At 41.9% G+C, this 24,955-nt stretch overlaps 2 protein-coding genes across 3 annotated transcripts in view; one reads left to right on the top strand and one right to left on the bottom strand.

The window, feature by feature from the left end:
• SMYD4 (SET and MYND domain containing 4) overlaps window positions 1-3,850 on the bottom strand; it is a 36,738-nt gene extending 32,888 nt beyond the window's left edge. The window contains exon 1 of the mRNA XM_068978607.1: window positions 3,717-3,850. Coding sequence (XP_068834708.1) covers window positions 3,717-3,850 — 134 coding nt within the window. The remainder of the gene's footprint in view (window positions 1-3,716) is intronic.
• Window positions 3,851-5,077: 1,227 nt separating this feature from the next.
• Window positions 5,078-24,955, top strand: part of RPA1 (replication protein A1) — a 44,428-nt gene continuing 24,550 nt past the window's right edge. Inside the window, exons 1-5 of one of the 2 annotated variants that reach the window (XM_068977158.1) lie at window positions 5,078-5,197; window positions 9,125-9,175; window positions 10,895-10,973; window positions 11,633-11,741; window positions 23,416-23,504. In XM_068977158.1, coding sequence (XP_068833259.1) covers window positions 5,165-5,197; window positions 9,125-9,175; window positions 10,895-10,973; window positions 11,633-11,741; window positions 23,416-23,504 — 361 coding nt within the window. In that variant the 5' untranslated portion in view covers window positions 5,078-5,164. The remainder of the gene's footprint in view (window positions 5,198-9,124; window positions 9,176-10,894; window positions 10,974-11,632; window positions 11,742-23,415; window positions 23,505-24,955) is intronic. The other variant, XM_068977157.1, reaches the window with a different exon arrangement.

The following is a 24,955-nucleotide window of genomic DNA, read 5'->3' on the forward strand; positions in this document are numbered from 1 at the left end:
GTGCTGGGCTACAGGCTTACTAAAACTCAGTACATCTGTGGTTTCCTCGGGTGTGGACCTCCTGAGGTTTTGGTTGAGAGACTAGAAGGTCTCTTGTCTCCTCATGCATGAAAGTTTTGGTCTCTGCATGTTCTGAGCAAAGATTTTCTTTTTAATAACTTTTTTTTGGCTGTGCCACGCAGCATGTGGGATCTTAGTTCCCCAACCAGGGATCGAAAATGTATCCCCTTCAGTGGAAGCAGAAGACCACTGGACCTTCAGGGAGGTCCCTAGGATTTTCAACTTACCACAACAGAGATGCAGAATCCAGCAAATGGCTTGAGAAGAAGATTGTATGTGTGTTTCTGTATACAAAAAGAACATAGGAAAGACCTATGACCAGTGATCTGGAGGGCTTCCCTGGTGATGCTAGTGGTAAAGAATCTGCCTACCAATGCAGGAGACACTAGAGACTCACATTCGATCCCTGGGTTGGGACGATACCCTGGAGGAGGGCATGGCAACCCCCTCCACTATTCTTGCCTGGAGAATCCTATGGACAGAAGAGCCTGGGGGCCTACAGTCCATGGGGTTGCAAAGAGTCAGACATGACTGAGTGACTCAGCCACCACCACTTAGATGTCTACTGGACATTGCCAACTGGAATATGAATCATTAAAGTTCCTTCTGCAGCTCCACCTGCAGCTTTCCCAGGTACAGAAATTTCATCCTTCTACCTTGGCCCTGTAGGTCTACATCACAAGAGCCACTTTTGACTTCTCTCATTCTCTAATATACCATATCCCACCTGTCAGGAAATGTGATTAAATCCACCATTGGAATTCAATCACTTCCCATCCCCACTACTACCACCCTGGCCCAAATTACTATCACCTCCTCTCTCACTTGGATTAAAGCAATAAGCCTCCCAACAAATCTATCTATTTCCATTCTTGCTCTTTCTATGAAAGTGAAAGTCGTTCAGTCATGTCCGACTCTTTATGACCCCGTGGACTATACAGTCCATGGAATTCTCCAGGCCAGAATACTGGAGTGGGTAGCCTTTCCCTTCCCCAGGGGATCTTCCCAACCCAGGGATTGAACCCAGGTCTCCCACATTGCAGGTGGGTTCTTTACCAACTGAGTTATCAGGGAAATGTTCCTCCTATAGTGTACCCTCAACACGGTGGTTAGAGCAATCCTTTACAACAGGGATCAGCAAACTCTCTAGAAAGCCAAAGAATAAACATTTAGCCTATATAGGCCAAGAGGTAAAAATTGAGGCTGCTACAAACGTACTTATATAACAAAAGGAAAAACATGCTTTTATTGACAAAATTCAAAATTAATAGTAGTAACTGACTACATTTTTAAACAAAGTCTACTAAGGAGAAAATGAAAAACAAAAAATTTTTAAAGGATCCCATTTTGCTAAACTGGAGCTCAAAGCCAATGTCCCCCATCATCAAATTGACTACAAATGTTTATCTGTAAAAACCATTCTTAGCTGAAGGCCACACAGAAACAGGCAGTGGGATGGATTTACCCTGTGCGATGTTTGCTGATATCTGTTTTAAAATATAATCAGATCATATCATTCTTATCTCAAAACTCCACTAATAGTTTTCTATTGTTGTGTAACAATGACCACAAATTCAGCAGGTTAAAACAATACCCATTTATTATCCTCAGTTCTGTAGATCAGAAGTCCAGGCAGGCTTGCCTGGGCGCTCTGCTTAGGGCCTTAAGAGGCTGAAATCAAGGTGAGCTCTTCTACAGAAGGTGTGGGAAAGAATCTGTGCCTAAACTCATTCAGGCCATTGACAGAAGCCAGTGCCTTGCAATTGCGGTCTGAGGTTCCCATTTCCTTGCTGGCTGTTAGCCAGGAAGCACTCTGGGCTTCTAGAAGTTGCCTGCATTCCTTGTCATGTGGCTCCATCTTCAAAGCCAGCCAAAGCACATTCAAATCTTATGCTTTGAATTGCTCTGATTTCCCTTTCTGCTACCAGCTAGGACAAACTCTCTGCTTTTAAAGGTCTTGCTTGATTAAGGTTACACCCACCCGGTAATTATATCTCTAAGTCAGCTGGCTTGGGACTTGCATTACATTTGCCAAATCCCTTCCTAGCAGTGTTTAGGTTAATGTTAGATTAAATAACCAGGGGACAAGAATGGTGGGGGTGAGGGGGCATCTTTAGCATTCTGCCTATCACATGCTGCAATAACTTCCTACTCAGAGTAAAAAGATAAGGCACTAATAAAGGGCCCACTCGGTCTGTGAAACCTGCTCCCAACTCCCATGCATGTCCCATTACTTCTCTGACGGTATTTCCTACCACTCTCCCTCGGGCTCACTCTGTTTATTCACTACTACTGTTCACCCAACTTGCTATTTTTTAAACCAGGCCAGATACTCTCCCACCTTAGGCTCTCTGCCCAGAATTCTCTTCTATCAGACATCTACTTTGTTAACTCCTGTATGGCCAAGACTCTGCTCCACTTTTGCTCTTTCAAGAGGCATATCTGACGATACCATTTAATACTACAACCTGTACTCTCATTCCAAGCACTGGCTATTACCCCCACCCCATTCAATTTTCCTTTTTTCAACTGCACTTATCACTTTTAACATATTATACACATTATGATGTTTATTTCTGTCCCTCCTTGGTAGTAAGGATCTTTGTCTATTTTTTAAAATTCGTTTATCTATTTTTGGCTGAGCTGGGTCTTCATTGCTACCTGGGCTTTTTCTCTACTTGAGGTACATGGACTTCTCATCGTAACAGCCTCTCTTGGTGCAGAGCCTGGGTTCTAGGACAAGTGAGCTTAAGAAGTTTCAGCACACAGGCTCAGCAGGTGTGGCTCCCAGGTTCTTGAGGACAGGCTCAGCAGTTGCGGTGCGTGGGCTTAACTGCTCCGCAGCATGTCTCCTGCATTGGCAGATTCTTTACCACTGAGACACCAGGGAAGCCCCTTTGTCTATTTTTTAAAATGATGTGCTTTTGGTTTACTAAGCACCTGGCACAGTAGCTGGCATGAAACAGATGTTCAATCATAATTCACTGAACGAGGTTTTGGGAAATTGTTTCAGTTTCTCATACACATGTGTGTACTAGGTCGTGATGTACAATATGTTTCTTGTGGAAGAGTGTAATCAAGAGTGTTTGAAAACTACTTAGGTTAGACTATATGACCTCCATGGTTCTTTCCAAATAGAATTTTTAAATTTCTATGTGCAGCCACTGAATCTGCACCATATCCTTTGGGCTATGGCAAGGTGTACAGCCTAGTGACTACCACAAGGCATGACTACTGGGCCTTGAGTCAGCATGACTACTGACACTGACAAAGCTAACGAGCATCCATTCACCTGCCAACGCAGAAGACTCAAGAGACACAGGTTCAATCCCTGGTCGGGAAGATCCCCTGGAGAAGGGAATGGCAACCTGCTTCAGTATTCTTGTCTGTAAAATCCAGTGGACAAAGGAGCCTGGCAGGCTACAGTCCAAGGGGTTGCAGAGAGTCTGATATGACTGGGCATACACATACCTGTTCTATTGATATAACAGGTTAGAAAGAACTGTGGAAATAGCAAGAACTGTTGAATGCCCCAAAAGAGAAAAATCTGCACTTAACTAACTCTTCCATCAGAAAGAGATATAATCTGAGAGGAAATCATAAAAAGAACACTTCCCAGATCAAAACTTCCCTGACTGAAGCTTTCATTCACTTACTGAAGAAGTGCAGATGAGTGAAGAAAGAGATCATTCAAAGTCTCTGCTGTAGAAATGGTGACCTGAATGGACTTGGGGAGCAAAGACCACTTCTGAAGTACGTATGATTTCCACTCATCCACGGGCAGATCCATGCTACTTCAGACCTAAAAAATGAATAAGAAAACAAGGAATTCAGTTTTCTACATATGCATAATTCCAGAAAATCGATTTCATTCAAGCATGCACCACGAGGCCACAAAATCAGATCTTGTAGTCTCTTCCTACAGTTGTTTACGTGCCAAGGAAGGATGTATCCTCTCCCGCACCAATTGACATCCCTTCATTCAGAAATTATTTACTGAAAACTGAATTTGTTCCTGGCATCGTACTAGGGAACGGTTATACAATGATGAATCAGATTTCTTACATAGTTCAGTTTTTTCTTTTCAATCCCGAGGTCCCTCCTTTAGTTCAAGCCCTCACCATTTCCTGTCTGGCATTCTTTCTCGAGTGTCATAATTAGTCTTCAGGCCCTCAGACTATCCCTCCCCGTTCCCCCTTCCCAATTTAGTCCATCCTCCATACTGAGACCGATGTCAATTCTCTGCCTTAAATTCACTGATGCTCCTCCTAGAACTTGGGGAAGCCCAGTACAAACCCTTTATCATTTGACCCCTGACCTACTTTCTGATCAAGTCTCGCTTTTTCCTCTATACCCTACTATCCGAATTTGCACACATCCTTCAAGACTCAGTTCAAATGGTTCCTACTCCGAGAAGCCTTCCCTGATTTTGGCACCTGTGACGACAGGAGCACACTTTGCGTCTCTCCTGGGGCCCAAACCACGTCTACACTGAGTTAAGGCTACTCACAGCAGAAACTCCCTCGACATGCTGTGCTCCCCTCTGGGAGTAGGGACCAGGTCTTATTTACCTTGAGAGACCCCCCACTGTGCCCAGCTCAGGGTCTGGCACCTGCTCCGCTCAGCTCGGGGTTGCTGAAAGAAGCGAGTCACTGCTTTGACTACTTTCAGTAGCAGAATTATCAGGGAACCCCTCGAACACTCCTCTGGGCTAGCAGTCTGTGGCTGCCCGCCAAAGGCCGAGCCCGGTACGTTTCCTAGAGCCCGCGGGGAAAGCTCCCGGAACCCCTCCGCCCTGCGCCCTTGGCGGCGCCCGCGTCACGGTTCGCGCGCCCCAGCGCTCGGCGCCCCGCCCCCAGGCCCCCGCCATCCCGCAACAAGGCTCGGGACCCGGACTCCGGTGGGTCACGTGAGCCGCGTGCCGCGCCTCAGCCAATGCGGCGGCTGCTTGGCCCTCAAACCGCCCCGTGCCGTGCGCACGTCGGGAGGCGGGGGCGGTTCACGCAGCTCCTCCGGCCAATCGCCTTGGAGCGCGCGGGTCCCCGGGAGTAAAGCCAGGCTTGTGTTGGGGGAGCCGGAGCGCGGGAGTTGTTGCAGCGGAACCATGGTGGGCCACCTGAGCGAGGGGGCCATTGCGGTGAGGCGACGCCTGCGAGCTGGGCGCGGTCCGGGGCGGCTGTGGGCCCTGGGGCCGTGCGGGTGGAGGAGGGGGAGAGAACACAGGAGCCGGAGTGATAGCGGGGGTTGGGTAGGAACCCCTGGATGACTCCCTAGAATCATCAGTTAACGCATTTTTATCGTCATCTTTTTAAACATGCTCATGTTTTTCCTGCTTAAGGAACTGAAACAAAGTGAACGATTGATCTTCCCCCATCTCTCTCCTGCAGCCATTCTTTCTTCTTCCCTTCCCCCATCCGCAGCGAAACTTTTTGCAAGAGTTGTCAGTTTTCAGTTCTTTTCCTCGCCTCGCATTCCCCTTTAACCGACTCGAATTAGTCACTCTCCTCCCTGATCGCCGTAACCCTGGCTGAAGTCAGCAGTGCCTCCTGGGGTTGTTAAGTCCAACAGACACTTTGGAGATCTAAATTTATCAGTTCTCAGCAGCGTTTGACTTTTGGGCAAAGCTTTCTTCCGGTAGCATCCTCTTCTAAGACGGGAGAAAATCCGTCTTATTTTCAGCTTGGCTTGTCTTTCCCCGTCTTATTTTCAGATCCTTCTGTAAATTTTTGTTGACTCAAGGCTTAACCCTAGGCCCTCTTCTCCCAAAACAATAAAATTACCGTCTCTGTGTCAGTTGCTCACAAGTTTTTTTTTGTCCAGGGCCAGCTTTACTCTTAAAGACAAACCTCTGTCATCTGTGTACTTGATATCCCAAAGACATTTTAAATTCAACATGTTCCAAAGAAAATCTAATATCTTCCTAAATTTGGGCCTCTGCTGTCCCCTGTCTGGATGCATGGCACCATTATTCATTAAGTTATGCCAGCTAGAAACTGTGGAATCATTCTTCCTATAAACTCTCACCCTGGCTGTCACCCTACCTAAGTTTGGTCTGTTATGCCTTCACCCATGTCTCTTAAATCCAGCTGCTTCTCTCCAGGCACCATTGTTTGTGCCTGGCTTTCTTCCTTTAACCCAGCATAATCTTCCTCCTGCCATTCCCAACACAGCATATTCCTACCTGTTCTTTCCTTTTTTTTGGCTTTTTTAAATGTAAATTGTAAATTCCTGGTATATTTCATACTCCTGCCTTCCACAGGGGCTTTGAACATTCTTTAACCTGTGCCTACTGCCTGGGTGGTGCTTTTTTACAAAAATTATTGTCGTTATTAAATTTTTTGTTTTTTATTGGAGTGTAGCCAATTAACAACGGGGTGTTCTTCATTCTTCTCCTGTTGACTAACATAATCTTCAAGTCTCCACTCAGTTACTTCCTCAAAGAACTCTTCCTTGACTCAGTTTGCTAGGCTTAAGTCCTTTTATTTTCAGACCCTAATTCCTGCTTGTTCACCTATTATCTGTGATTTCAGGCAAGATATTAAACTTTGTCTTTCCTCTTCTGTCACAGGCTAATCATACCTAGTACCTGTTGCCTGTGATTAGTGGAGGGATTAAATGAGCTATTAATTTAAAGTGCTTAGTCCATGTCTGATACATAATAAATGTGCATTACTTGTTACCTATTATTAACAGTCACAGATATGATTTTACATTAAATATTGTTCATTTCATTAATGTCAGTTCCTTTCTCTCTCCCCACGACTGGATTGTAAACGCTCTGAAGCCTGAAATCTTGTCTGTTTTTTTTTTTTTTGCCCAACACAGTCTCCCCGATTCCTGGAGCAGTGCTGGCAGGTATTAGGTGCCCAATAAATGTTTACTACTTGTGTGTGAGGCAGTGAAAAGAAAGGGACAGAGGTGGATGGAGAGGCACAGTTGGCAAAGCGGAGTGAATATTTTATTTTTTATTTTTTTTGGCAAAGCGGAGTGAATATTTTAATACATTAAAAATAATTAACCTTGAGAAGTGATTGCAAATTGTAGTCCTTGTCTCCTTTATAGCTGCAACCCTGCATCTTTAAGACAAATTAGGAGTTGTTCTTTACTTTTAAAAACAGTGACTAAAGTATTATTTAAATAATTTGCTGAGTTTTTGTCACGTTCAGAATTACTTAGATCTTGTTCATAAACGACAATGAAAAGTTATGTGTGTGTTTTGGTAGAGAACCATTGTCAAATTTCTCATCTAAAGTAATATTTTAGTTCAAAAGACATAGCCCAAAGGGCAAGCAACTAACGCACACAAATAGTAGGGACATTTTCAGCAAGAACTAACATAAGAGATTATTCATGGAACTATTGTGGTAAATAGAACAAATAGTATTTCTGTCTTAAGTAATTAGGTAATACAAAGAGAGGGGAAGGGAACTAATATTTTTGATCATTTCCAATGTGCCAGATATTTCATTATAGTCAGTACTTACAGTAACCCTGTAAGGTAGATTTTTATCATTAACCCCATCTTACAGACGAAGAAATTAAAATACAGAGAATTAGTTTGTGCACGAGCTGAGGATTTGAACACATACTTTTGAGCATTACCTTCTGTTGCTTTGTATTTTTTTCCTTACAGTTTTATGGAGATGTAATTGAAATACCGCACAGTGTACGTTTAAAGTGTACAGCATAATGATCTGACTCACACTGTGAAACCGTTACCACAATCAGTTTAGTGAACACCTGTCACCACACACACATGCAAAAGGAAAAATAGTATTTTTTTCCTTGCCATGAGGGCTCTTAGGACTTACTCTCTTAACAACTTTCATATTTAGCATCGTTAATTATATTAATCCTATTGTATATTACATCGAGCCTGGTACTTACCTTACAACTGGAAGTTTGTACCTTTCGAATAGATTTGTTCAGTTCCTCCTCCCTCTACTTCCTGCTTCTGGTAACCACAAATCTGATCTCTTTTTTTTCTTTGAGTTTGTTCATTTGCTTGTTTGTTTCTGAAGTGTAATTGGCACAACATAGTGATTTGATATTTCTGTACATTACAAAATGATCACCATCGTTGCTTTGTATTTTTACTAGCAATGGTAATTTGGTAAATTTAAGTCAGTTCTGTCCTGAGTGTATATGTCATGTTATATGTCCCAGAAGAGTGAGTCTTATATTCACTATTGATGGTACAAATATTAAGAGTAGTAAAGAAATACATGCATTCTGTTTTAGACTCAGGTAGAAGAGAAAGGTGCTTGATGAAATTACTGATGTGCCCCTGCCCCTAACTCTGTTCCCCAGAAACGGCTACTTAAAAATCAGACTTCTTGGCAGGCCAGTGGTTACGGTTCTGTGTTTCCAGTGTAGTACAAGGGGCTCAGGTTTGATCTGGTCAAAATCTAAGTTCCCACATGCTGTGGGGCATGGCCAAAATAAAGATCACATTTACTGAAGTTTAATTAGATTTACATAAAGTAGAAATTATGTTGCATAAGGTTTGCACACTATCAGTTTGTAATACATCAAACTGTAAGCAGTAGTACATCAAGCCATATGCAGTTTGATGAATTTGGACAATTCAAAAAGTATAAAAGGACACAGTGCAAGGTCTGCCTCCAACTGGGTGATGTATCCCCCATTGCCCAGTTCCTCTCACAAGAGGCAACTACTAGTATGTAAACATTTTCTTGAGGCTGCATAATACTCTGTTTTAAGGGTTGCTATACTTATTTGTCTGATTCCCAATTAACGGGCAATGTAGGGAAATAAATGTGCTATTATGAAATAAATGTGCTATATATGAGTACATATATGATGCCACTATTTTATGAATACATGCATGAAGTAAATGTATGTAGTTGGTAAGTATGAATCCCACTTTTATAATTTGTCCAGAGTGATAAAGAACTGAAAGTGTATTCTGAAATGGTAAGCTCTGAAAAGGGTCTTTTAATAATATTATCTGTGGTTTATCCCAGATACCAAACTAAAAATCATCAAGTTTTAATCATGATTTGAACACCTGTCTCACAAGAATCCGTTTTTACTTTTTCAGGCCATCATGCAACAGGGAGATACATCTATAAAACCCATCCTCCAAGTCATTGTGAGTACCTCCATATTTTTATGTCAAACATTTTTTGAACTTACGTATAATTATAAATTATATTTCATAGAGGACATACAGTCCACTTTAGGAAATTTGTCCACTCTAAATTCTCTTCATCATCACAAAATTAGTCTAGTCCATGTTGTAACTCTGGGAGAGAAACTGGGCTTTATTTTTACTGTTATGTTAGTCAGAGTTTGACCTCTGGAGGTTCCAATTTGAAGCTTTGCCTTTCTGTTCTTTCCACAATTGGTGGATACTGTATTGCTACCCATTTTTATTTAAGAAAAGTATCATTTCTGTTTTTGCTACAACATAGTTGTTATTCCCATTTCATAGATAAGGAAACTGAGGCTCAGAGAGGAAGTGACTTGTCCAGTTTATACAGTAGGAAGCAGTAGAACCCTGATTTGTACCCACGTGGTCTGACTCCAGAGCCCACCTGCTGAACCCCTGCTCTTGATTATCTCATCTTAGGAACAGCTTTCTAACCCAAGTTCAGTGCGTCATTCCGTTATTCATAAATGTTGCCTTTGTACCTGTCATTTTTTAGCATTCTAGATAAAGTATTAGAACCTTATAACATGAACACCTGCTACCTGTGAGCATCTGGAGATTATAGGATTCCTATAAACCCTTCAAAGTCAGTAGAGCCTAGAGTGAAATAATCTCTGCATAATATAGAATGTGAGCTTTCCTGGTGGCTCAGCAGCAAAGAACCTGTCTGCCAATGCAGGAGACTTGGGTTCGATCCCTTGGTTGGGAAGATCCCCTGGAGAAGGAAATGGCAACCAGCTCCAGTATTCTTCCCTGGGAAACCCCATGGACAGAGGAACCTGGCGGACTAGTCTGGTTACAAAAGAGTCAGGCCTGACTTAGGGACTAAACAACAACAGCAACAAAAACACACCATTACTTCTTCCTCCTTGGTTGTTCTGCCCTGGGGTTTGTCTTGCTCAGATCTGCCTCATATCTGGCTTCTGGAGCTCTTTACCCGAAAAGAACTTGTCTGCTTAAAATTCTTCATTAACCCTATCAGTCATTTAAGGAGTTCTCAAATTTTGCTGAGGATTTTAAAAATCAATAGGAGCAGAATTCTGGACCATAATTGCAGATTCTGAGTCAGTAGGTCCGATGGTTTGTCTCCCTGTTGCTCCCAAACTCATTGCCAGTCTTCTTAAGGCTGTTTTCGTATTTCATTTTCTTCAGAAAGCTGCCTCTGATTTTCTTCAAGCTGAAATAAATGTCTTGGCTCTGCTCCCATGTCATTATGTGCACACCTCTGCTATTCTCTGCCTCCACCTTCACCCCAGTCGTAAGCCTCTTCAGGGGAAGGATTTCCCACCCCCTCATCCCCATTTGTATTTTTATCATGTTTCCTACATAGTACCTTACCTATATTGGCTGCCTTGTTGTATGTTTTTTTTTTTTTATTAAATTTTCAATCAAATTTGAGTTAGGGGAGAGAGAACACAAGAGTATTGGCAACTTATTTTGTTTTTATCTATGTTGTGTTTAATAATGTTAGTAGAGAGAGGTTGGTGGGAGAGTCATCAAGTCCAGTTTTCTTTTGCTTGGATTTAGGTGTCAAGAGAGTGGGCAAGCAGCTCTGTTTCTGTGGGACTAATGGCAAACCCACTCTCCTGCCGCTTAGGTTTACTTATCCCTGGGGACTGGGCAGACAACCTGGCTAACGAATCATGTTTTCTTTCCTAGAACATCCGTCCCATTACTACAGGGAACAGTCCCCCCCGTTATCGACTGCTTATGAGTGATGGATTGAATACTCTATCTTGTACGTATGATATATAAATCTAGGAGTTTGTATTTTAATAATGAAAGCACACCCAACAACCTGATTGCAGTAATTGGAACATTCCAGAAGTCTACATTTGCTTGGCTGGGTCTTCAGTCAGACAGAATTGCAGCTGGCAGAGAGCATTCTAACAATAGACTGGGTCTAGTGGAAAGCTGCCACTTGGCTTAATTAATTTTCTCTAAGTGGTGCTCTGTGCTTTCTTTGATTAATTTCTCTTAGGATGATATTGACATTTAGTGGGTATGATGGGTTAGCTGTCCTATACTTGTCTTTTTGGGGTTTTATTTCTGCATTGGAAGCTTTACAGGGAGAAAGAGAATTTGCAGACTATATACTTACTATCTCTAGTCACAAGATGAAGGACCTAGAAGAGATATTTTTTTAGTCTTTGTCATGAAACCTGAATGATTGAAAAGATGATTTGGAGCACTTCAGGAAATAATTTCATCAAAGCAGCAGGTGTTAAATGCACAGCAAATTATTACTGTTTTCTAACCATACAGAGTCTGAGTAGTTTTAATTTCGGCAATGTCATTTAAGGCTTTGTTTTTTCTTTTGCTGGTACAAGTATGATCAGCTTTTAGACTGTCATGACTGAAATGTCTTAGAGACTAAAGTAGTCTCTGTGCTTTCAGCTTTCATGTTGGCAACACAGCTGAACCCTCTTGTTGAGGAAGAGCAATTGTCTAGCAACTGTATTTGCCAGATTAACCGATTTATTGTGAACACGCTGAAAGATGGAAGGTATGTGTCTTTTGTTTTTGGTTTTGGTTTTTTAGTATTTATTTATTTGGCTTCATCGGGTCTTAGTTGCAGCATGCAGGATCTTTCATTAGGGTGCTCAGACTCTTCAGTTGTCATGAGCAGGCTTAGTTGTTCCGGGGCATGTGGGATCATAGTTCCCCAAGTAGGGGTCAAACCTGTGTGTCCTGGACCACCAGGGAAATCCCTGTGGTATGTTTTTTTCCTGTTTTATTGTGTTGTAAAACGGGGGCTAATTGTTGAACATAGAAGTTCATTGGATGCCAGAATTCAATCAGGAATCCACGAGGCAGTGGTGAGCTGTCAGCCAAGAGTTCAGAGCTGTTGAGTTCTGAACTCGGGAGACTGAAAACGGGACACCGATAGGACAGACATGTGGAACCTAACTGGAAATTTCAGAGCAGGAAATTAAAGCCAAATGTAGAACTCATATTTCTAATCTCTTCAGGAGCACTGATTCTAGGATTCTCTCTTTAAGTATCTTTTAATGAAAAAAGGGTCACTTTTTAGGGCAAAAGAAGATGTAATTCATTCTGTAACACTGCCCCTTTTCTGCAGTCTTCAGTCTTTCATAGTAAACACTTTCTTTAGCCAACAGAGAGTACTGTAGAGTACCTGCATGATGCTCCATGCTAGAGGCACAGTGATGAACAGAACTGTTAGTCACACCTGAGTAACCATTGCTGAAATACTTTTTTTTGGTGGCATGCAGAGTCATACTTGGCAAATCTAGGGCAGTTTAGAAAGTAAAACTGGGCGTTTCCTGGCAATCTAGTGGTTGATGCTCGGTACTTTTGCTGCCATGGTTCCAGGTTCAGTCTGATTGGGGAACTAGGATCCTTCATACTGTACGGTGTGGCTAAAAAATTTTTAAAAATAAAAAAGCCAAAGTAAATAAAAATAGTAGTATTACAACTTACTGAATAAAGTAGGAATTCATAAGTCCTTACTGAATAAATGAATACATGAGGGGGAACAGAAAGCTTTTTTTACGATGGAATGCCATCTAAAAATGTAGATGGATTGACGGAATTAGAAAATCACCATTTGGCGACCGTCATATATGCAGGAAACATTTAACAGGTGCTGTGTAAGTTTCCTGTGGCTGCTCTAGCAAAATACCACGTGTTTGATAGTTTAAAACAAAGAACTTATTTCTGGAATAATTTCTGGAAGCCAGGAGTTGACATCAGTTTCCCTGGGCAGAGACCATGGTGTTGGCTGGGCGAGACTCCTCCTACGAGCTCTATGGGAGAATCCATTCTTTGCCTCTTCCAGCTCCTGGTGGTAAATAGCATTCCTTGGCTTGTGGCTGCATCCCACCAGTCTCTCCCTCCATGGTCACGTTACCCCTTCTGTCTGTACCAAGTCGGCCTCTACCTCCTCCTCCTTTTTTTTCTTTTGACTGCACAGTGTAGTTTGTGGGATCTTAGTTGGCCAGGCAGGGATCGACTTTGTGTCCCCTACAGTGGAAGTATGGAGTCCTAACTCTGGACCACCAGGGAACTCCATCTTCCCTCTTCTTAGAAGGATGTTTATAGTTGCTTTTAGGGCCCATTGGATAATCTGGGATAAAATCGCCACTTCAGTCCTTAATTAAATCACGCCTGCAGAGTCCCTTTTTGCCATAGAAGGTTCTAGGCGTTAGGATGTGGATGTATTTTTGTCAGGGGTGTTCATTCAGCTGACTGCAGATGCTGAAACAGGTGGTGAAAGTTTGATGAGGAACAAGTTATTTTTAGGGTTAAAGTATATCCCCCTGCCCCACACAGCATAATTATTAGTTATAAAAGGAAAAGAAGCAATTTACAGCAGAGAAAACTGGCAGATGGTACCTTATTCCAGTTGTTGACATTAACATTACCAATAATAGGACAAAGAGAAGTCAATGTGTTACCTGATCAGATGCAATGAGAATATAGTGTCAGTTCAGTTCAGACCTCAGTCATGTCTGACTCTTTGCGACCCCATGAACTGCAGCACACCAGGCCACCCTGTCCACCACCAACTCCCGGAGTTCACTCAAACTCATGTCCATTGAGTCGGTGATGCCATCCAACCATCTCATCCTCTGTCATCCCTTTCTCCTCCCACCTTCAATCTTTCCCAGTATCAGGGTCTTTTCCAGTGAGTCAGTCCTTCACATCAGGTGGCCAAAGTATTGGAGTTTCAGCTTCAGTATCAGTCCTTCCAATGAAGATTCAGGACTGATCTCCCCTAGGATGGGCTGGTTGGATCTCCTTGCTGTCCAGGGGACTCTCAAGAGTCTTCTCCAACACCACAGTTCAAAAGCATCAATTCTTTGGTGCTCAACTTTCTTCACAGTCCAACTCTCACATCTATACATGACTACTAGAAAAACCAAAGTTTTGACTAGATGGACCTTTGTTGGCAAAGTAATGTCTCTGCTTTCTAATATGTTGTCTAGGTTGGTGATAACTTTTTTTCCAAGGAGTAAGCGTCTTTTAATTTCATGGCTGCAATCACCATCTGCAGTGATTTTGGAGCCCCCAAAAATAAAGTCTGTCACTGTTTCCCCATCTATTTGCTATGAAGTGATAGGGCTGGATGCCATGATCTTAGTTTTCTGAATGTTGAGCTTTAAGCCAACTTTTTCACTCTCCCCTTTCACTTTCATCAAGAGGCTCTTTACTTCTTTAGTTTCTCCCATAAGGGTGGTGTCATCTGTGTATCTGAGGTTATTGATATTTCTCCCAGCAATCTTGATTCCAGCTTGTGCTTCATCCAGCCCAGCATTTCTCAGGATGTACTCTGCATATATAAGTTAAATAAGCAGGGTGACAATATACAGCCTTGATGTACTTCTTTCCCTATTTGGAACCAGTCTTTTCCATGTCCATTTCTAACTGTTGCTTCTTGACCTGCATATAGATTTCTCAGGAGGCAGGTCAGGTGGTCTGGTATTCCCATCTCTTTCAGAATTTTCCATGGTTTGTGGTGATCCACACACCACAAACTGATCCACACAGTCAAAGGCTTTGGCATAGTCAATAAAGCAGAAATAGATGTTTTTCTGGAACTCTCTTGCTCTTTTGATGATCCAGCGGATGTTGGCAATTTGATCTCTAGTTCCTCTGCCTTTTCTAAAACCAGCTTGAACATCTGGAAGTTCATGGTTCACGTATTGTTGAAGCCTGGCTTGGAGAATTTTGAGCATTACTTTGCTAGTGTGTGAGATGAGTGCAGTTGTGTGGTAGTTTGAGCATTCTTTGGCATTGCCTTTCTTTGAGATTGGAATGAAAACTGACCTTTTCCAGTCCTGTTGTATTATTGCCAAAGATGCATAATCTGTATCTAGTCACGAGGAAGCCTAGGGTAAATTGATGGACATTTTATAAAATAACTGATTTTCAAGTTTCAAAGGTTAAAGAAGTCTAAAGAGATAGGGTAATTAAATGTAACACGTGATCCTGGATCCTTTCTCTGTCAAGGGCATCATTAAGACAATTTATGAAGCGTGAATGAATTCTGTGCATCAGAGGGAAGAATTCTTTGGTTTTCAAGTTCAGTAATTTAACCAGGTCATGTCTCAATGTCCGTTGTTCCTCTTTTTTCCTTTTCTGGTACATGGTGTATTCTCTTTCAGTCTGCAGTCAGTTCTTTTTGATGAAAATTTTCTGTTGTTATTCCTTAATGACCTTTTCTATCTAATTTGAGCTCCAGTTTTCACTTATGATGTAGATAACTTTGTTCTCCATATATGTCTTCAGATTGCTCTAGTCGTTTTTTTCTAAGGCATGCCTTGGCTTAAGATTTTCTAACACATTGCATAGTTTGGTCTTTGTTAGATATTGCTTCTGTTCTCTCTTGCCCGTTAACTTTTTTTAAAGACACACACACACACACACACACACACACACACACACACTTACACTCTCTCTCTCTCTCTCTCTCTCTCTCTCTCATTTATTCTTTTCAGTTGTGCTAGGTCTTCATTGCAGTGCGAGCTTTTCTCTAGTTGTGGAGAGCAGGGGCTACTCTCTGGTTGTGCTCGGGCTTCTCATTGCGTTGGCTTCTCTTGTTACGGAGCATGGGCTCTGGGGCACTCAGGCTTCAGGAGCTGGGGCACGTGGGCTCAGTAGTTGCTGCCCCTGGGCTTCAGAGCACAAGCTCAGTAGTTGTGGCGCTGGGGCTTAATTGTTCTGAACATGAAATCTTTGCCGATCAGGGATCAAACCCGTGTCTCCTGCATTGGCAGGCAGATACTTCACCACTGAGCCACCAAGGAAGCCCTCCCTTAACTTCTCAAGCTCTCGTTTCTTCTCAATCTCTTGTTTCTTCTCATCTTTCGACTTTTACTGAATTCTTAGTCTTATTTTGCAAGCCACTCTCGGAAAGTGTTCCGTTTCTTGGCTTATGCCTTTTTTTGGATTGGATTCTTAATTGTCTCTGCTGCCTCTGTTCCTTTTATTTTTATGTACTATTGTGTGTTACATTGCTGATGTGTTATTTCTTTTTATCTTATGCCTGCCAATGCAGGAGACATAAGACACTCAGGTTCAGTTCCTATCGGGAAGATCCCCTGGAAGAGGGCATGGCAACCCACTTCAGTGATCTTGCCTGGAGAATCCCCATGGACAGAGCAGCCTGGTGGGCTACACTCTACAGAGTCGCAAAGAGTCAGACTTGACTGAAGCGGCTTAACGTGCACACACACACATGCTTAACGTGCACAGCTCTGTCCAGACTTCATTTGCTCCGACATAGTCTAGGCTAGGTCGATCTCCTTGCCAACCTTCTCACTTGGGACCTGTTATCTGCCGCGCCGGGCTGCCCTGGATTGCTTGAGTAGTACCTTCTATCCACTGTCTCTCCTCTAGAACATGGGATAGGGGAGTGTGGAGAGCTTTGCTGTGATGGAGAATAAAAGCTCGAGCTCCATTCTCTCCAGTCACGGGTGGATGCCATGTGTTCCTTCCTACCTCTGCTGAAAACTTGAGTGTGTATGTGCGACCAGGTTTATTCCTTTATTCCAGGTTTATTTCAGTGATTGATGGTCACTGGTTTATTCCAACCAGGGCTTTAGCAGTCATCCTTGGACATTTATCTTTACATGCTCATGCTGTTACTTAATCAGAGTTGATTACAAGAATTAGAATTGTGGGGGTCAGGGGACATCTGTTGTAGAAATTAAACCAATTGACATACTCTTGATCCTTGTATAAGGGGACCTGTTTCCGAATAGGCAACAGGCACGGGTTAGATTCTTGGTTCCCCGTGGTGGGGGAATGGAGAGTTACTGCCATGGAGCACAGGGTTTCTTTTTAAGGTGGTAAAACGATCAGAAGTTAGGTCATGGTGATGCTTGCCCAACTCTGTAAATATATGAAAAACTGCTGAATTATATAGTTTTTAAATTTTATTTATTTTAGATTGAAGTATAATTGCTTTCTGGAGAAGGGAATGGCCTTCTCCAGATCCCTGTACGGGAGACAGGGATCAAGACCATCCCCAAGAAAAAGGAATGCAAAAAGCAAAATGACTGAGGAGGCCTTACAAATATCTATGAAAAGCAAAGGAGAAAAGGAATGATATACCCATTTGAATGCAGAGTTCCAAAGAATAGCAAGGAGAGATAAGAAAGCCTTTCTCCATGATCAGCGTGATCAGTGCAGAGAAATAGAGGAAAACAATAGAATGGGAAAGACTAGAGATCTCAAGAAAATTAGAGATACCAAGGGAACATTTCATGCAAAGATGGGCTCAATAAAGGACAGAAATGGTATGGATCTAACAGAAGCAGAAGACATTAAGAAGAGGTGGCAAGAATACACAGAAGAACTGTACAAAAAACATCTTCATAACCCAGATAATCACAACGGTGTGATCACTCACCTAGAGCCGGACATCCTGGAATGTGAAGTCAAGTGGGCCTTAGGAAGCATCACTACAAAAAGCTAGTGAAGGTGATGGAATTCCAGTTGAGCTTTTTTAAATCCTAAAAGATGATGCTGTGAAAGTGCTGCACTCAATATGCCAGCAAATTTGAAAAACTCAGCAGTGGCCACAGGACTGGAAAAGGTCAGTTTTCTTTCCAGTCCCTAAGAAACGCAATGGCTAAGAATGCTCAAACCACCACACAATTGCACTCATCTCACACGCTAGCAAAGTAATGCTCAAAATGCTCAAAAAATTCTCCAAGTCAGGCTTCAACAATACGTGAACTATGAACTTCCAGATGTTCAAGCTGACTTTAGAAAAGGCAGAGGAACCAGAAATCAAATTGCCAATGTCCGTTGGATCATCGAAAAAGCAAGAGAGTTCCAGAAATCATCTATTTCTGCTTTATTGATTATGCCAAAGCCTTTGACTGTGTGGATCACCACAAACTGTGGAAAATTCTGAAAGAGATGGACATACCAGACCACCTGACCTGCCTCTTGAGAAATCTGTATGTAAGTCAAGAAGCAACAGTTAGAACCGGACATGGAACAACAGATTGGTTCCAAATAGGGAAAGGAGTACATCAAGGCTGTGTATTGTCACCCTGCTTATTTGATTTATATGCAGAGTACATCCTGAGAAACGCTGGGCTAGATGAAGCACAAGCTGGAATCAAGATTGCCAGGAGAAATATCAATAACCTCAGATATGCAGATGATACCACCCTTATGGCAGAAAGTGAGGAAGTAAAGAGCCTCTTGATGAAAGTGAAAGAGGAGAGTGAAAAAGTTGGCTTAAAGCTCAACATTCAGAAAACTAAGATCATGGCATCCAGCCCTATCACTTCATGGCAAATAGATGGGGAAACAGTGACAGACGTTATTTTGGGGGGCTCCAAAATCACTGTAGGTGGTGACTGTAGCCATGAAATTAAAAGACCCTTACTCCTTGGAAGAAAAGTTGTGACCAAGCTAGACGACATATTAGAAAGCAGAAACATTACTTTGCCAACAAAGGTCCATCTAGTCAAAGCTGTGGTTTTTCCAGTAGTCATGTATGGGTATGAGAGTTGAACCATAAGAAAGCTGAGCACCGAAAAATTGATGCTTTTGAACTGTGGTGTTAGAGAAGATTCTTGAGAGTCCCTTGGACTGAAAGGAGATCCAACGAGTCTATCCTAATAGAGATCAGTCCTGAATGTTCATTGGAAGGACTGATGTGGAAGCTGAAACTCCAATATTTAGGCCACCTGATGTGAAGCACTGACTCGTTTGAAAAGACTGTGATGCTGGGAAAGATTGAAGGTGGGAGGAGAAGGGGACGACAGAGGATGAGATGCTTGGATAGCATCACCAGCTCAGTGGACATGAGTTTGCGTAAACTCTGGGAGTTGGTGATGGACAAGGGGGGCTTGGCGTGCTGCAGTTCATGGGGTCTCAAAGAGTCAGACAGGACTGAGTGACTGAAGTGAATTGTGTTGGTTTCTGCCATAATATCAACATGAATCAGCCATAGGTATACATATGTCCCCTCCCTCTTGACCCTCCCTCCCACCTCCCACCCCTGAATTATACTTTTAAAGGGTGAATTTTATGGTATATGAGTTATATTTCAACAAATCTGTTTTTTAGGGGAAAAAAATAACCATTTCCCCTTAACCTAATTGGCATATTATACTAGGTATTACAGATTTTTAAAAAATAATTGCTAATCATTATTTTAATTTAAAATATAATAGTAAATTCTGTTCGTGAGGTCAAGTATCTTTTCATATATTTATTGATATTTGTAGTTCTCTGAATAGCATTTGATTATATACTTTGTCTTTTATGTGTGTGCTGAGGGTAGGGTAGGGAGAAGCTTTTTTAAATGAGGGATATCAACTAATTTTTTTATCTCACTGTATCATAGTCTGTTTATGGTGTCTTATGATAAGGAGTTAATAACTTTAAAAAAAATAGTTTTGTCCATTTTTTTCTTTATGGCTTCTGAATTTTGATTAGGAAGCTTCCTGACTGGATTATAAAAACATTTCTTTGCTTCAGACACTCCTGGTGAATTTTTTTTTTTAAAGTAAACTTCAATTCATCTACAGAAAAGGCAATGGCACCCCACTCCAGTACTCTTGCCTGGGAAATCCCATGGACAGAGGAGCCTGGTGAGCTACAGTCCATGGGATAGCTAAGAGTCGGACACGCCTGAGCGACTTCACTTTCACTTTTCACTTTCATGCATTGGAGAAGGAAATGGCAACCCACTCCAGTGTTCTTGCCTGGAGAATCCCAGGGACAGGGGAGCCTGGTGGGCTTCCGTCTATGGGGTCGCACAGTGTCGGACACAACTGATGTGACTTAGCAGCAGCAGCGGCAGCAGTTCATCTAAGATTTGATTTTGTTTCTGCTTTTTAGTTTTAAAAGCACTTGGATTATTTAAAGTTATTTAAAGTTTGGGTTTTTGTTATTATTGAAGTATAGTTGATTTATAGTATTAGTTTCAGGTGTACAACATAGTGATTTGATATGAGGTTTACTTTTATATGGGATATAAAGAAAGAATTTAGCTTAGCTTCTCCCAAATGGATGGTCCATATCATAGAAGGTCTACGGTAAGGAGTTTATTCTGAGTATGATGGGAAACTATAGACTTTTGAGCGGCAGAGTATTGGTATGATCTGATTTAAAGATTTTAAACTTTCCAAGAGATGATTCTGATAGCTACGTGGAGAATTGCGGGTTGGTGATGAAAGTAGATAGAGACCAGTATTCCATTGATCTGGCTCTGTTCTGTTTACCATCTTTTCCATCGATCTGTTTGTCTAGTCCTGTGTCTGTGCCAGAGTTGGTCTTTCTCTTTCTTTCTCTCTTCCTTTCTTTTTTGTGATATCTTCTTGAGATATAGTTCGTACCCCATACAATTCATCTGTTTAAAGTGTAAAATAGTTTTTATTATACACAGAGTTGTCCAGCCATTACCACAATTAATTTTAGAATATTTTCTTACCCACCAAATAAACCCTGCACCCTTTAGCTATCACCCCCAAACACCCCATCCTCCCCGACCCTAGACAGCCATGGATCTACTTTCTGTCTCTATAGCATTTGCTTATTTTGGACATTTCACATAAATGAAGTCTTGTAATATGTGGTCCCTTGTGGCTGGGAAGTCCCTAGTATATATTTTTTAAAGGTAGTAGTTCTTTTTAAAAAACTCTTATTTTAGTGCCTAAAATACCAAATATTCTGTCACTGTTCAGTATCCAGGTATTCGTGTGTGTGTGTGTGTGTGTGTGTGTGTGAATACTTTATCTGTATCAGGATCCAAAGGGGAGCTCGAAGTGCAGTGGGCTGACAGTTCTTCTAAGTCTCTGCGAGTGTAGGTGCCTCCTCCATCTCCTTTTCCTCCCCTGAGTGCTCATCTGTTGAGGAAGCCAGGTCCTTGGTCCTTTGTCCTCATGCACTGTCTCCACAGTCTCAGTTGTGCTGATTGTATCTGTATCAGGTTGTGATGTGTCCTTGTCGTCTGTGTTTTCTCCAAGTTGGTGTGTGTATTCTTTTCGTGTGCTGCTGGGTTTATCTTATCAATGTTTTATTTAGGATGTATGTATGTTACAGAATAAAGTTAGCGGGTTTTTTAGTTTTTTTTTTTAGGTTTTGGTATTGGGATAATACCAAATGATTAACAAGCCTTCCGTTTTTTTCTGTGTTCTGGAGTAATTTGAATAATTTTGGAAAGTAGTTAAAATATCCACCACTAAATACCTATCAGAGTTTTAAAATAGTGAATCTGTATGTAATGTTCAGGAACAGATAGTTTCAAGCTTATTTTATTGAAATAATATAGCTTTGATATGAAAACCTGCTAAAGGTGCATGAACTGATGAGTTGTATGTGAAAATCCAAAATACAGCAGACCATTTAAAGAATACATCACAATGAGGTTGGGCTCGCTGTTGTTTAACTACTGGCCCAGACTGGCTACCTTTTTTTTTTTTTTTGCTGTGCTGTGCAGCATGTGGGATCTTAGTTCTGTGACCAGGAGTTGAACCTCTGCTTCCTGCAGTGGAAGCATGGAGCGCTAACCACTAGCCTGTCAGGGACATTCCCCGTCTATTCTATTTAATGTCCATCGAGACTGTGCTAATTCCGGCCCCCGTCAGTTCTTCTGTTTTTCTCCCTGGCTCCAGTTGTGTTCCTCTCAGAGTCTTTCATACTGCAGTTCTTTTAAAAGTAAGAACATAGGAGAAGGCAGTGGCAACCCACTCCAGTATTCTTGCCTGGAGAATCCCACGGAGAGAGGAGCCTGGCAGGCTACAGTCCATGGGGTTGCAAGAGCTGGACACAACTTAGCAACTAAACCACCAACCACCACCACTACCATAACTAGAGAAAAGCCTGAGCAGCAGTGAAGACTCAGCAGAGCCAAAAAATAAATAAATTAAATTAAAAAAAATTAAAAACAAACATCATCATGGCATTCCTGTTCAAGCACATATTGAGAACCACTGTGGACCAGTTGGTGAGGTGAACCCTGGAGGATACCTGCCATGACTGAAAGGGCAGCTTACTAGGAGGAGTAGGTAATCAGTAATGAATATACAACTAAAACATATATGTGAGTAAACAATAGTGAACATGCAGTTAACCCAGATATTAACCAGTATATGTCAACCTGCATTAATTAAACCTGAGAGATGTGATCTGAAGGAAGGAAATTATGGCTGTAGAAAAGAGTATAACCGAAGGCTGATCTAAAGCAAAGATTAAAGAGGCGTCTCTTGAAGACCTGATGTTTGAAATGAATATTAGATGAAGCAGAATGAGAGACCCTCACAATCAGAAAGAGGCACGTACAGAGGCCTGTGGCAGGAGAGAGCATGATACACACCAGGAGCTAGAAGGAGACAGATGGTGGAGGGCAAGGTGCCACAGGAGCAAGATCAGCTGGAGAGAGAAGCGCAAAGCCAGAGCTGGCCGAGCCTCATCGGCCGTGTGGAAAGGTCTCTAACTTGTGGTCGTTGGTCCTGGAGAAGTTACCGAAAGGTTTTAATCAGAATGAAAGATAGACAAAGAACTGTAAGTTCTTAATTAATTGTAATCACATGAAAAATATCTTTGGGGACTTCCCTGGTGGTCCAGTGGGTAAGACTTTGCCTTCCGGTGCAAGGGGTGCAGGTTCAGTCCCTGCTTGGGGAACCAAGATCTCACATGGCTTGTGGCCAAAGAACCAAAACAAAAAACAGATGTGACATTGTAACAAATGCAATAAAGACTTTAAAATACTAAAAAAACACAAAAGCACCTTAAAAAAAGAGTAAAAAAGAATCTATGGTCATATTGGTTTTCACAGGGAAAGGGCAATTGTTCAGATAAGTATATGTTTCTAAAAACAGATCATCTCTTGTTGTGCCACATATTGTCGGGTTTAGTAATCTAAATTCTTATCATGTCATTTGCTCCTTGAAGATACGGTATGTAGTAAGGACACTGCATTTTAATTAAGGAACTAAATGGGAAACAAGAACCCTGCAATCATAAAAGGGCTTGATAATGATGCAGTGAAAGATTAAGGGAAATATTTATGTAAGAATTGATACCGTATAGTTCTCAAGTTATTCAGTAATGAAAAACAGTTGACAAAGGGAAATAGTTTTTATCACAGTGATTATTGGGGGAAAGCTTTTAAAGTAGCTTGTCATTTTAAGGGCTTCTGAATTTATTTTTTCTAACATGTTTCTATTCCTTTGCCTTTGTAGAAGAGTGGTTATTTTGATGGAGGTAGAAGTTTTGAAATCAGCTGAAGCAGTTGGATCAAAGATTGGCAATCCGGTACCTTATAATGAAGGTAAAATGTTTTTTTATAGATCGTAGCACTCAGCTGAATACCTCTTAATAGATCTGGAATGCTTCCTTTTGCTATAGTTTCATTTGTTCATCTAAGGGGGGTCTTACTCTAGGAAAGAGTAACAGGTTACTCTTTCAGATTTTTTTTAATACTGAAAAAATGATGGTAGGACTCTGTAAAGGAAAAACCTCTCCTCTGTTTTTCTCTGCACGCAACAATCATACATATATCTGGCTGTGACCAGATGTATGGGTTTTTTCCTCCCTAATAAGCCATTCTCCAGTTCTCTATGGACACCAGCTGGGTCTCCTACAATTCAGTTTAATTCTGACACTGGGTACCTGGAGTTGGCATCAGATCTCCCAGGGTAAGGGCTCAGGCCCACCAGACTGCCTTATCCCCGCCCCTGACCCCACCCCCCACCACTGCTCCCTATAGTCGAAAGTCCTGCTTGTTACCTGTGCTTCTGACCAGCTGGCTGTAAATCGTAGATTCCTCCAATTCCCTCTTCTGATTCAATTAGATTGATTTTAAAATTTTTTGTTTGTTTATTTTTGGCACTGCTGAGTCTTCGCTGCTGTGCATGGGCTTTCCCTGATCGCAGCTAGCGGAGGCTGCTCTCTAGCTGCGGTACTTGGCTTCTCCTTGCAGTGGCTTCTCTTGTGGAGCACGGGCTCTAGGGCTTGTGGGCTTCGGTAGTTGTGGTGCATCGGCTCAGTAGTTGCAGCACATGGGCTTGATTGCTCCGCAGCATGTGGGATTGTCCCTGATCAGGGATTGAACCCACGTCTCCTGTATTGGCAGGCAGATTCTTTACCACTGAGCCACCAGGGAAGCCCTCAATTATATTAATTTGCTACAGTGGCTTCCAGAACTCAGAGAAACAGTTGACTTAACTTTGTTGTTCAGTCGCTCAGTTGTATCTGACTCTTTGTGACCCCGTGACAGGCTTCCCTGTCCTTCACTATCTCTGGGAGTTTACTCAAACTCATGTCCGTTGAATCGGTGATGCCATCCAATCATCTCATCCTTGGTCATCCCCTTCTCCTGCCTTCAATCTTTCCCAGCTTCAGGGTCTTTTCCAATGAGTTGGCTCTTTGCATCAAGTAGCCAAAGTTCAATATTCAGGGTTGATTTCCTTTAGGATTGACTGGTTTGATCTCCTTGCTGTTCAAGGGATTCTCAAGAATCCTCTCGAAAGCATCAATTCTTTGACTCTCAGCCTTCTTTATGGTCCGACTCACACCTGTGCATGACTACTGGGAAAACCATAGCTTTGACTATACAGACCTTTGTTGGCAAAATGATGTCTCTGCTTTTGAATAGCATCAGTATCAGTTCTTGGTCTATTTTAATTAGTCAGTTTTTTTTCCCTTATTAAGAATATTTTTCTGCTTTGTGTGCTTGGTAATCTTGGAATGAATTCAGGCATTGTGATTCATACCCTGTTG

This window comes from Capricornis sumatraensis, chromosome 8, assembly GCF_032405125.1.
Source record: "Capricornis sumatraensis isolate serow.1 chromosome 8, serow.2, whole genome shotgun sequence".
NCBI lineage: Eukaryota > Metazoa > Chordata > Mammalia > Artiodactyla > Bovidae > Capricornis > Capricornis sumatraensis.